A 13,693-nucleotide genomic window follows, 5' to 3' on the forward strand; every position below is an offset into this window, starting at 1 on the left:
GAATGTTGTATATTCGCAAGTTTTACGTAGTTAAAAACATATATATATATATATATATATATATATATATATATCTATCTATATTCACAGGTGGGGACATAGGGACACAACTACAATGGCGCGTAACTAATATGGCGCGTAACGACTTACGCGCGCGGGGGGGCTTGGGGGGGCGCGAAGCGCCCCCACCAACTAGGTGTTGGGGTGGCGCGAAGCGCCACCCCAACAGCTAGTATATATATATATATATATATATATATATATATATATATATATATATATATATATATATATATATATAGTTATATATATATATATATAGTTATATATATATATATAGTTATATATATATATATATAGTTTATGCCAAAAAACTTGCTGCTGATAGAGAAAGTAAGAAAAGAAAGCGTTCCGAGGAATCACAAGAACAGCAAGAAAACAGGCTTGCAGCTGATAGAGAAAGTAAGAAAGAAAGCGTGCCGGGGAATCACAAGAACAGCAAGAAAACAGGCTTGCGGCTAAAGAACGCAAAACCGCGCAGTTAGATGAAAATCCACCTGGACAGCGAGAGTCAAAACATATCAAAACTGAAAATGATAGCGATGATGATTGGTTTGGATTTTGACTTGGATAAGGTCATCAATGCCTACCAGATTTAAGTTAAAAAAAACAAAGGTTCGTCGATATGTACTTCATAGTGACGCTGAAAAATAAAGAAGAAAAAGAAAACTGAAAAAAGAAAAAAGGTAAAAAACTAAAAAAAAAACTAAAAAGAAAAAACTCTCAAAGAAAAATTACAGACCGGGACACAAATGACGACCGAGACAGAGGGAATATAAGTGACGACCGGGAACCTCAAAGAGAAATTACAGACTGGGACACCCGGACACAAATCACGACCGGGACACAGGGAATATAAATGACGACCGGGACACAGGGACACAACTACAACGGGGACGCCGGGGGCACAGGCGGGATATATAAATGACGACCGGGACACAGGGATTGTTCGAATAGAAATTACAACCGGGACACCGGGACACAAATGACGACCGGGACACCGGGACACAGGGAATATAAATGACGACTGGGACACTCAAAGAGAAATTACAAACTGGGACACCGGGACACAAATGACGACCGGGACACAGGGAATATAAATGACGACCGGGACACAGGGACACATCATTAGAATAATAAGGTATAGATCTGAATACGGATTGTTTTTCCCATGGACAATTATATGTTGCATGTTCAAGAGTCAGTAAACCTGACAATCTATTTATATGCACAGACAATGGGACAGCGAAGAATGTTGTATATTCGCATGTTTTACGTAGTTAAAAACATATATTTATATCTATCTCTATTCACAGGTGGGACACAGGGACACAACTACAATGGCGCGTAACTAATATGGCGCGTAACGACTTACGCTCGCAGGGGGGCTTGGGGGGGGCGCGAAGCACCCCACCAACTAGGTGTTGGGGTGGCGCGAAGCGCCACCCCAACAGCTAGTATATATATATATATGTATGTATATATATATATATATATATATATATATATATATATATATATATATATATATATATATATATATATATATATATATATTATATATATATATATATATATATTATATATATATATATTATATATATATATATATATATTATATATATATATATATATATATATATATATATATATATATATATATATATATATATATATATATATATATATATATATATATATATATATATATATATATATATATTGTCCCGGTCGTGATTTGTGTCCGGGTGTCCCAGTCTGTAATTTCTCTTTGAGGTTCCCGGTCGTCATTTATATTCCCTGTGTCCCGGTCGTCATTTGTGTCCCGGTGTCCCGGTATGTAATTTCATCAGTTGACAAACAACTTCATGACGCATACAGCTCAATCCTTATAATGACGTCAGTCGACAAACATGACGTCAGTCGACACACAAACATGACGACACTCGACACACTCACAGACAACTTATTTTTATGTATATAGATAGATATAATCTGGCGTAACAGACAAAGTGTAACAGACATAACACACAGACAACTTATTTTTATATAGATAGATTGAATAATAATAAACACTAATATGTAAGAATACCCTCCTGATTTGTGAAATGTAAGAATCTCCTGATTTGTTAAACAAGGCTTCAGCACCTTTTTGGTAAAGTTAAGTCTTACATCTTCAGCCAAATGTAAAGAGAAGAAAATCATAACTAAATTTTGGCTGAGAATTTTTTTAATCATTCATTTGCATAACAAAAATTATCTTGATTTAGCAGAATCTTTTGGTTTTCTATTCCTTGCGGCACACAGGATTGAACCGAGAAACCCTCAATTAAGAGAGTCGGCCTTATCCACTACACCACCGCAAGGTATTTGATTAATTAATTCTTTTAAGACATGAATTGTATCGTGCTTTAGCCATTGCAGACTCTTCAAGGAAGATAGTTCTTGTTGATTTTTTGAAGGCCGCTCTCCTTTCAATTTAAAGGAAAAGGGATTTTCCTGGGAGGGTGTGAAGAGGGAAGCTTTGAATAGATTGGAATGGAGGAGGAGCATGCGAAGCTACATTGACCTCAGGCAGCATGGTGCTGCGGTGAGTTGTTAATAGTAGTAGTAGTATCACCTTTCTAATTTTACTTTTTGGAGAAACCAGGATGCAAAATAGGCCGAACATACCCCTGCATTAGGCGTAATAAAAGGAGAAAAATCATCAAACATTGCAATTGGAGACATTTTAACTTATGACAGGGTTCAACAAGGGAGACTATGGTGTCGATCGTAAAATATTAGCAATAATACAAATGCTATAAATATTATAAATTTAATATATAATAATAATATAAATATTATAAGTAGGCATTGATAATAATACTAAATATAATGTAAACAATATGACGTTTGACAAACGGCAAAAAAAAAATTCATGAAAAATATAGTTTAAAAAAATAATAAAAAAAGCGAGGGTAATGACAGCTACTCTGCCAAGCCGTCTTTAGTGCTCAAAAGAAAAAAAATATTTTTTTCTCACATTATAGTTTTTTTTTAGTATTTTCAAAAGAGCTATTTATTCTAATTAAACGTTCTTTGTGATTCAGGGAACGTTCTTATAGAATTGGAACAAAATTCGAACTTTAGCGCAGAGTGAACTTTAGCGCGAGTTGTTGACGAGGGGGGGAACCCCCTCATATGGGTAGTGGTTTCTGTTCATTTTAGGTTTTAGTGTTGCTCCTTACTTTCGGTGGAAAAAACTTTTTTTCACTGTAACTTTTCCATTTAACTTTTATTACTTAGGTCAGATGATCTTCGTTTATAATGAGGAAAAACATTATTTGATCCCCCTAATATAAACATGCTTTAACATAGATTTATAGGAACCACCATTTTTGTCGAACCACTCTCCTTATTGAAAAATTGGCGTAGTTATCTCTTCAATCGACCGGGTTCTAAAAATCTATTGACAAAATCATTTAGCCTCTGAATTAAATCATGTTAAAAATATTTTGTTCTGTAATTGTTGCCCTATTAAACTTGTTGAGAATATTATAGACGGAAAATTAAAAAATGTGGAACATGAAAATAATGACCCCATCCCCCCTTTTTAGCTATTCTTATAAGCGGAAACAAAACTTTTACCAATTCACCATATACCCCGAGACTCAGTGACAAACTTAAACTAGACCTATGTTGCCTGAGCAACGTGAAGTGTTGTGGCAACCTTTGTCCGGCTTCACCGAATAAAGTGTTGCGAGAGCAACACTTTGGTTTTGTTTCTTTGCTATCGGTTAAACGCTGAAGTTGTCAGCCTATCGAAGCTTTTAAAACGTTATGTTCAAAGAAGAACGCGATCAGTAATCACATGATCAAAGGCTATTCCTCGGGCGTTGAAAAAAACAACAATAACAAAATAATATAACGTATAACGTGGTTATAATATAACGTGGTAACGGAACGACCCGGCTCAATAGTAACCAAAACTCTAAAAAATGGAATTTTGATATCAATAGCTACATCAAAAGAATTGCATTTTAATGCTGATTTTAAATATATAAGTTTCACCAAGTTTAGTCGTACCCATCAGAAGTTACGAGCCTGAGAAAATTTGCCTTATTTTAGAAAATAGGGGAAAACAGCCCCTAAAAGTCATACAATCTTAACGAAAATCACACCATCAGATTCAGCGTATCAGAGAACCTTTTTGTAGAGGTTTCAAGCTCCTATCTACAAAAATGTGGAATTTCATTTTTTTTTTTTGCCAGAAGACAAATCACGGATGGGTGTTAATTTGTTTTTGTTTTCTTTTTTTCCCAGGGGTGATCGTATCGACCCAGTGGTCCTAGAATGTCGCGAGATGGCTCATTCTAACGGAAATTAAAAGTTTTAGTTCCCTTTTTAAATGACCCAAAAAATTGGAGGGCATCTAGGCCCCCTCCCACGCTCATTTTTTCCCCAAAGTCACCGGATCAAAATTCTGAGATAGCCATTTTATCCACCATAATCGAAAAACTTAATAACTATGTCTTTGGGGACGACTTACTCCCCCGCAGTCCCCGTGGGTGAGTTTGCAAGTTATAAACTTCGACCTGTGTTTTTCATTGATATTTCTAAAAATATATATCCATCAGAGCTTATTCTTGAACCTAGTCATGGCGCTGATCATGAAGATCATTTCTTAGATTTAAATATTAATATTTGTGATAATAATAAATTAAGTTTTAAAATGTATAATAAAACGGATGATTTTGATTTTGAAGTTATTAGTTTCCCATTCCCTGAAAGTAATATACACTCAAATATCACATATTCAGCGTTTTTCTCACAGTTACTTCGTTATGCAAGGATTTGTAGTAATTATATTGATTTTAAAAATAGATGTAAAATCTTAAGCCAAAAATTGATATCAAGAGGTTTTTCTGCAAATAAATTAACTTGGCAATTTTAAAAAATTTAGTTTTCATTATAACGAACTTTTAAATAAATATCAAAAGAATTATCTAGAAATACTTAAAGAAATTTTCAACTAATTTCGGAGGTTCGAGAATTGTTGTTGCAGCGCCATTTATTTTGAATTGTGTTTCTAATTGAGCGGATTTTTTTAAAAATTAGCCACATGGTAAAGATGAATTCTATAATTTTTTAGTTCATTCAGGTTTTTTTCAATGTGTTAATATTTGTGATTTGGTAAAATTTATTATATTTAGTTTACCTATTGTTGCTAAAAAAAAAGGGGATATATTAACAGGATAAGCTTGTTTTGGTGTTACTTGGTTGTTTTACATTTGCTGTTTTTTTTTTCTTTCATAGGCATGTATTTTGGGGGTGATACCTGACACGGGGATGCCATGGATATTCTTTGGTAGCCACAACACTTGGTTGGGTAGAGAATTTAGAGTGGCGAAACCCTATATAGGCCAGCGTATTCTCCTGATGAGCCCTTGTGTTGGGTTGTTGCCTCTGAATTATTTGTCTTTGTTATTTTTTCTATTGTTTGGTAAGTGACGACTCATACTTATTGACGACATGACTGTCTGTCCATGGATTATTCTTTATGGTTGATTGTGTATGGCTATGCTGTTTGACCTATGTGATTGTATGGATGAGTAGGGTTAAGGCCTCATTCAAGTGCTGGTCTATATTAATCACTAATTTAGGAAAACAGTCTTCCTTTTCTCCTTCTGTCTCTCTTTTTTCTTTTTTTTTGTGTTTGTGCTGTTGCATTGGTGATTTCTCTTTTCATGATATATACATATATATATATATATATATATATATATATATATATATATATATATATATATATATATATATATATATATATATATATATATATATATATATATATATATATATATATATATATATATATATATATATACCGTTGAAGATTCACTAAAACCGAAAACGTTGATAACCAGATTCCATAATTAAAAAGGAAGATAAAAGGCGGTATAACATCGAACGTAATATATATCACGCTATAATAAGGATCTTCCTGTTCCTGATTCACCCACTCCCATTAAAAAGGGGTTAATTAATACATATTTGTCATGGCGTGATGGAACCTAGGTTTTGTGTTTCAACAGCTGTTCTCAGTCGCCAAAGTTATGTCAAGTGTTTAGTCTCCATTTGTAATGATTACTCTCGCGCGATTAACTTGCAACTTGAAATGAAGTATAATGTATCCCCCCTGCTTCCAGCGTTAATATTGACGAGATAGACAGTAAACAGCAGCAGCTAAAACAATCATTTTTACTTAATTGAAGGTAACGGGTCTACACTGGGCTTTTTCCAGGAAGGGAGAAATAGATATTGGTGGAGGTTCCCCCTTTTCCACTACGTACCATCAAACCCGGTACTATCCCCTTTGATATGCCGCAAAAAAGGCATTTTCAATGAAAATACCGAAAAACGTGTTTTTCTAAATATATAGGAGCAAACACATGCGGGGGGGGGAGAGTTGTTGAGAAATAACAGGGTCAGATAACTACCCCCGATTGATGCCCCGGTACAAAGCCCCTTGTTTAAGGTAAAATGCTGGGCGGTACGATGCGTAATATAGCAATCTGAGCATAGGTTTAGAACCGCCGTTTAAATCAATTAATTCGACTTACTTAGCCTTATTTTTACCATGAGCAATGATTGTTCCACGCCTTGAGGACGGATTTTATCAGACTTGATGCAAACGATTTACATAATTAACATTCGAAAAGATGAGACATTGCAATTAATTTTTAAAAAACGAATAGCCTATTTACGTAATAAAATGGTACCACTAAAACAGAAAAAAGTATAAACACGTACGTAAACAAGGAGGAGGGGGTTTCCCCCCTCAACATTCTAAACTTTTCAGGTACTTGTCGCTTATTGGAAACAAACTCAAGGAATGAAGTTAGGTTAATCCTAATAAAAAATGACGCAGCATAATGATAAAATAATACTTTAGAGACAAAATTATGGAAACCTAATCAAACCTAACGTAACCTAACCCCAACCCTAATTTGCAAATATATAGCCAAAATAATACAAATTCAATGGATTGTATCACCCATCACTTGTTTTTGTAGCTATGAAACCGGTTTTCGGAAATGTAACCTAAGCGTAATTCTTGAATTTGTTTCCAATAACCGACAAGTAACCTTTCCACATTTCTGGGCACTCCGTTTTTCAAATTTTTAAATATTATTGTATCATCCCACCTCCTCCCCCGAAAATCATGCAAGTGTGACTGCAATGAACACCTACGCTTAAACCACAAAATCCACAATACGGAATTACTAGTACTACTAAAAACACTGCAGCACCAAACTGCCTGAGGCTAACACAGCAGCACCAGCCCCCCCAAATGTGATAAAAAGCTTCACTCTTTGCCCCCCCCCCCTTCCATGAAGTTCAAATTTCCTTTAAATCCTTCCTGGTCCCTTCTTTTCGCCCCATTCGAGAAACACCCACTTTTCGTTTGGTCCTAGATGGTTTACTGATAAGGACGATCTTTGGCAATCTGTCAAATACAAACACGAAAGCGCTTGCATATTCCCAAAGAATATTGCGAAACCCAAAAGAATTAGTCAATATGGGTTTTTCATGGAAGTGTTTGTTCTTAGGAAAAGTGTGTTAAGTAGATCAGGATAGGAGGAGGACTAGTGTATGAGTATATTTAGGTAGGACGAGCATATCAGGATAGAAGGAGGACTAGTGTAGGAGTACATTTAGGTAGAAGCATGTCAGGGTAGGAGAGGACTGGTGCACAATATAATTACGCTCCAAGATTTCACCTGTGAAGGAAACATTATAACAGCAAAAGTGCCATACGATAACATTCTCCACTAAACACTCTTTCCAAATAAAACGCTTGATGCCACGGCCCTCCTTCTAATGGGGCAGATATAGCCATACGCAAATGCTTCTGAACAAAACAATACAAGAACAAAATTCGTAGTCTATGATATAAAGAAGTTTCAATTAAGAAAATTGTTATCGTTTCTTCTACACAAATCCACGTTTTTCAGTTAGGCCTATTTTCTAATAACAAAAATATTCTAATAACAAAAATATTCAAATAATTCAATTAAATATAATTCAATTAATAAGTAAAAACAACTCAGTAATTTGGACTTTTAAACAGTATATTTACCAAATTGTTCTAATTCTTTAACTAATGCTACAAAGCAACAATAGATAAATTTATTGTTTAGGGATATGTCTTGCCCCATTGTAGGGGCTTCAATTGGAGGGGGCATGGACATCTTAAATCTCTTCACATCCCCTAGATTTTAACATACTTTTTTGGACATTTCAGTAAAAAATATGCTCATTAAAATTGACTAAATTGCTCCCACTCCCTAGATCTTTAAACTACATTTACCCCTAACTTTCGTGAATTGGCGCCACGGCTCCATTATTGAGGGGGAAGGGGTATTAACACGGTACCAACAATTACATTTGGAAAGAAGGTCAAATGTGAATCAAATGGCCCAAATCATTAGTTAAATAATGTTTCCTTCACAAGAGGAATCGTGGCGAATATTAAAACCAGAGGAAACTAAACAAAGTTAAAAAAAAATTGGTTCTAGGAAAATTTTCGTTTTCTTCTTCTTTTACAGTCGGTGGGTAATCTATAATAGTTATTGAATAATAAAATGGTAAGAATAAAAAAAAAATGAAAAACAAGCCTACGCTGAAACCGCAAAGTCCACAGATACGAAATCACATCCATATTCTCAGGGAATTTCAATTTCTTGACTGAACAAAATATATTTTCCCAATCGCAGAAGTAAAGCAAGACGTGTGAATCAAAACATCAACAGAATATCAAGAAGAGCCTCCGCACACGACCAGTTTATTTAATGCGATTAGGACACACGTCGAGATCGACCAGCAATTACGACTTGAATTCAGTTTCCAACAGAGAACCCATCTACTGAATACATATAAATCCTTGTTTCGTAGCTATCATCAAGAATATCATGTGAATCTTGTTGGGACTTCGGCAATTTTTCAACGGCTCAATTTAGATTCGTTGGGAAGCTTGAATTATCATTTAATTAGTATTCTCCAAGTAACATAAAGTTGGGTAACAATTTAGAGCAGTTTTTTTTCCAATTTCTGGATCCTAAGAACTGTTTTCTTGTATAGGGTAAGTAATCACTTCTTGAAATTTCTTTAAAAATCATTTTGCGAGCCTCGCCGTTGACTGACTCTCGAAGACAAAAGACCCACAAGCGAATTTTCACAGCACCACAGGGAACTCACAAAGCTGTTAATTTACTCAAATGACGTTTCCTTAAAATTTGGGTAAATATTGGTGGGGACTGTACGAACATTTTGAAAAGCTAACGAGAAGCTAGTTTAAAATAAACGGAAATGTAATCTTTTACGAATGAAAGTTCTTAAGCCGAACTAGCCAGACATGACAACAAACAACAAAGAGCGATAAAACTAAAAAAAAAAAACCCTCAAACGCGACTGCGGCCAGTAGAGAGAAAAGAGATGAAAGACTAAAATAACGCAAATCCTTTTATGTTCTCATTACCTCTAATAGCTTCTTTTCCCTATGTTGATCAGTAGCGACAATTGTATTTATTATTATTGGTGATGGTTTTATTTGTTTCTAGTTTAGTGTTTTTTTTTCTTTTTATCTTTTGCTGAGGACGCAGATACAGGCGAAATATCCGCGTTATTTTAGTCTTTCATCTTTTTTCTCTCCACAGGCCGCAGTCTCGTTTGAGTTTTTTTTTGTTGAGTTTTATCGCTCTTTGTTGTTTGTTGTAATCTTTTACTAATTGTGGTCAACAAATCGTGTTTATTCAATGTACATACAGCATAAATATTACGTCACAAATATCGACAAAGTTTTCAATCAACGTAGGTAGTACAATAGGGAGCTCCCAAAGAGGTCAAATCACTCGAATGATACTTCCTTTGAAGTGATTTTTAACTTAGTTAAAGTCTACTTGACACCGAAACCGTTCCGAACAGAATTCACTCCACAAGATACCATAATTTTAGATTAAAACTATAGGGTTTCTTGTAGAAATTCTAAACCACCACCATATACCAGATACCATAGATACCATATAGGATAATACCACCAGATACCATAATGTTAGAGTAAAATTATAGGGTTTCTTGTAGAAATTCAAATCCACCACCATATAACAGATACCATAGTTACCATATACCATAATACCACTAGATACCATAATGTTAGAGTAAAACTATAGGGTTTCTTGTAGAAACTCTAAAATTGTAGAAACTAACATTAACCATAACGTTAGTGTCTTTAACTATGTTAGAGTGAAAGGCTCCCTAGTGTAATGTGAAAGCACCATAAACTTCCACTTAAGCAAACCCTTTTACAGAAGACTGTTGTAAAAATCTGTAAAACCACCATAATCATCGTTCAAAATTATACAAGAATTATTCAAAATTAAAAATATGGTATGGAAACGGAGATTCAAGCTCTGATCAAGCGTGGATGGCTTTCTAGGACTTAAGTGGACATGAATTCCACTTTGTTACTACAATGTTGACTTCTCCATGAAGCAAGATGCACTTAAGGTCCATTCGCAGTTCGATTTTACAGATACCGAGATTATTCTATCGCTGATTCCATCCAATCATAATTCCATCCCATTCTCATTGTGAATGGGCCTTTACGCATGGTAAAATCTATATATATAAAAATAAGTTGTCTGTGTGTGTGTGGGTCTGTCGGGTGACGTCATGTTTGTGTGTTGACTGACGTCATGTTGGTCGACTGAAAGAATTACAGACCGGTACATCGGGACACAAATGACGGCCGGGACACCGGGACATAGGGAATATAAATGACGACCGGGACACTCAAAGAGAAAGCGAGTGAACAGAAATTCCACTTTGTTGACTTCTCCATGAAGCAACATGCACTTAAGGTCCACTCGCAGTTCGATTCTACAAATACCAACATTTTTCTACCACTGATTTCATCTAATCATAATTTCTTATAGAATTTCTCAGCCAATCATAAAATTCAACTGTAAATCTGATTGGCTTAAACTAGCACTAGCTATATTTTTGGTATTAGTAAAATCTCATAGTGAATGGGCCTTTACGTACGATAAAATACAATATAGAACTTAAGTCTACCCAACATATACTATAAATAATAAAAATAATAATGATAATTTATCCCAGAAAAAGCCCGTGGGCCATAGGAAATATACATAATAAAAACAAACAACAAATTAACTAGAATAAACTAATACTATTTAAAGAAAAACGCTCACGATGTGCCGCTGCAATCCTGACAAACCTTGCTATCCTTTTAATACTCAGGAAATTTGTCTCTTTCATTCTATCTACCATCCATACCTCATTCAATTTTTTTACCATACATCTCTCGCCTCCATTCAATCAATGCGACACATTCACACAAAAAATGTATCAAACTTTCATCCTGAGATCCACACATAGGACAAGCAATAGATCCTACTTTTTCCCCTTTTCTCCCTACATTACGGAGATAATTTGCTCTGAAAGATTATATAACAAACGTAAAGTCTTAAGTTGCTAGTGTGAGAGGTCCTAACGTATAGTTTGAAAGTACCATCAATCCATTCTTTATGGTAATGTTTTACGGCAATTTTCATCTGCTCTTTGTATGTCATTTCTTTTCACGGATATAAAAAGAGATCTTTATGGAGCAATTTCTGTTTTAAAAATGGTTAGAGCTCATATGGTATGAGCTCTAACAAAATTCTAAGAACCAATAGATTGATTTAAAAGGAAAATCAAAGGCTTAATTCCGGTCGGGATTTAAAATAAGAGCTCTGAGTCACGATGCCCTTTAATATATCAAAATTCATTAAGCTCCGATCACCCACTCGTAAGTTCTAAATACCTAATTTTGTATAATTTTTCCTCTCCCTTTAGCCCTCCATATGGTCAAATCTGGGAAAACGACTTTATTAAGTCAAATTGTGCAGCTCCCTGACACGCCTACCAATTTTCATCGTCTTAGCACGCCCAGAAGCACCAAACTCACCAGAGCACTGAGCCCCTACCCCCAACTCCCCCAAAGAGAGTGAATCCAGTACGGTTACGGCAATCACGTATCTACGAAATTTGATTATTCTATCCACCAAGCTTCATCCCGATTCCTCCACTCTAAGCGTTTTCCAAGATTTCTGATTTCCCCCTCCAACTCCCCCAAATATCAAAAGATCTGGTCGGGATTTGAAATAAGAGCTCTGAGACATGAATTCCTTCTAAATGTAAAATTTCATTAATATCCGGTTACCCGTTCTTAAGTTAAAAATACCTCAATTTTTCCAATTCTTCCAAATTAACACCCCCCGGCTCCTCCAAAGAGAACGGATCCGTTCCAATTATGTCAATCACGTATCTAGAACTTGTGCTTATTCTTCCCATCAAGTTCCATCCCGATCTCTCCACTATTAGCCTTTTCCATGATTTCTGTTTCCCTCCTCCAACCCCATGTCTCCGGATCCAATTCGAGCCAAAAATGGAGCATCTGAGACATAAGATCCTTCTATATATCAAGTTTCATTAAGATCCGATCACCTATTCGTAAGATAAAAATACCCCAATTTCCACGTTTTCTAAGAATTCCGGTTTCCCTCTCCAACTCCCCCCAGTGTCACAGGATCAGGTCAGAATTTAAAATAAGAGCTTTGAACCACAAGATCCTTCTAAATATCAAATTTCATTAAGATCTGGTCACCCGTTCGTAAGCTACAAATGCCTCATTTTTCCGAATTACCCCCCCCCCCCCCAACTCCACCAAAGGGAGCGGATCCGGTCCGGTTATGTCAGTCACGTATCTTAGACTTGTTTTGATTCTTCCCATCCAGTTTCATCCTGATCTCTGCACTTTAAGTATTTTCTATGATTTCCGGTCCCCCTCCCCTGCCCCCCAATGACGCTGGATTCGGTTGATATTTAAAATAAGAGATCTGAGTTACGAGGTCCTTGTAAATATGAAGTTTCATGAAGATCCGATCACTCCTTCGTAACTTAAAAATACGTCATTTTTCTAATTTTTCAGAATTACCCCACCCCCCATAGATCGGATCCGTTCCGATTATGTCAATCACCTATCTACGACTTCTGCTTATTTTTCCCACCAAGTTTCATCCCGATCCCTCCACTTTAAGCGTTTTCCATGATTTTGGGTCTCCCCCCAAACTCCCCCCAATGTCACCAGATCCGGTCGGGATTTAAAATAAGAGCTTTGAGAAACGATATCCTAAATATTAAATTTCATTGAGATCCGATCACCCGTTCGTAAGGTAAAAAATACCTCATTTTTTTAATTTTTAAGAATTATCCCCCCCCAACTACCCCACAGAGAGCGGATCCGTTCTAGTTATGTCAATCATGTATCTAGGACTTGTGCTTATTTTCCCCATCAAGTTTCATCTCGATCCCTCCACTCTAAGTGTTTTCCAAGATTTTAGGTGTCTCCCTCCCAACTCCCCCCCCCCAATGTCATCCGATCCGGTCGGGATTCAAAATAAGAGCTCTGAGATACGATATCCTTCCAAACATCAAATTTCATTAGGATCTGGTCAACCGTTCGTAAGTTAAAAATACTTCATTTTTTCTATTTTTCCGAATTAACCGGCCCCCACTCCCCCCC

The 13,693-nt window shown here is 35.8% G+C and overlaps 1 protein-coding gene across 6 annotated transcripts in view; it reads right to left on the reverse strand.

Moving 5' to 3' along the window:
* Positions 1–13,693, reverse strand: part of LOC136035251 (recombining binding protein suppressor of hairless-like) — a 134,802-nt gene that overhangs the window by 60,582 nt on the left and 60,527 nt on the right. The window contains exon 1 of one of the 6 annotated variants that reach the window (XM_065716920.1): positions 8,728–8,782. The exons of the other annotated variants lie outside the window; for them this stretch is intronic. Within the exon in view, the coding sequence (XP_065572992.1) occupies positions 8,728–8,767 (40 nt within the window). The 5' untranslated portion in view covers positions 8,768–8,782. Of the gene's footprint in view, positions 1–8,727; positions 8,783–13,693 lie in introns of those variants that run through there. 6 annotated transcript variants of the gene reach the window in all.

Source organism: Artemia franciscana, chromosome 14 (genome assembly GCF_032884065.1).
Source record: "Artemia franciscana chromosome 14, ASM3288406v1, whole genome shotgun sequence".
Taxonomy (NCBI): Eukaryota; Metazoa; Arthropoda; class Branchiopoda; order Anostraca; family Artemiidae; genus Artemia; species Artemia franciscana.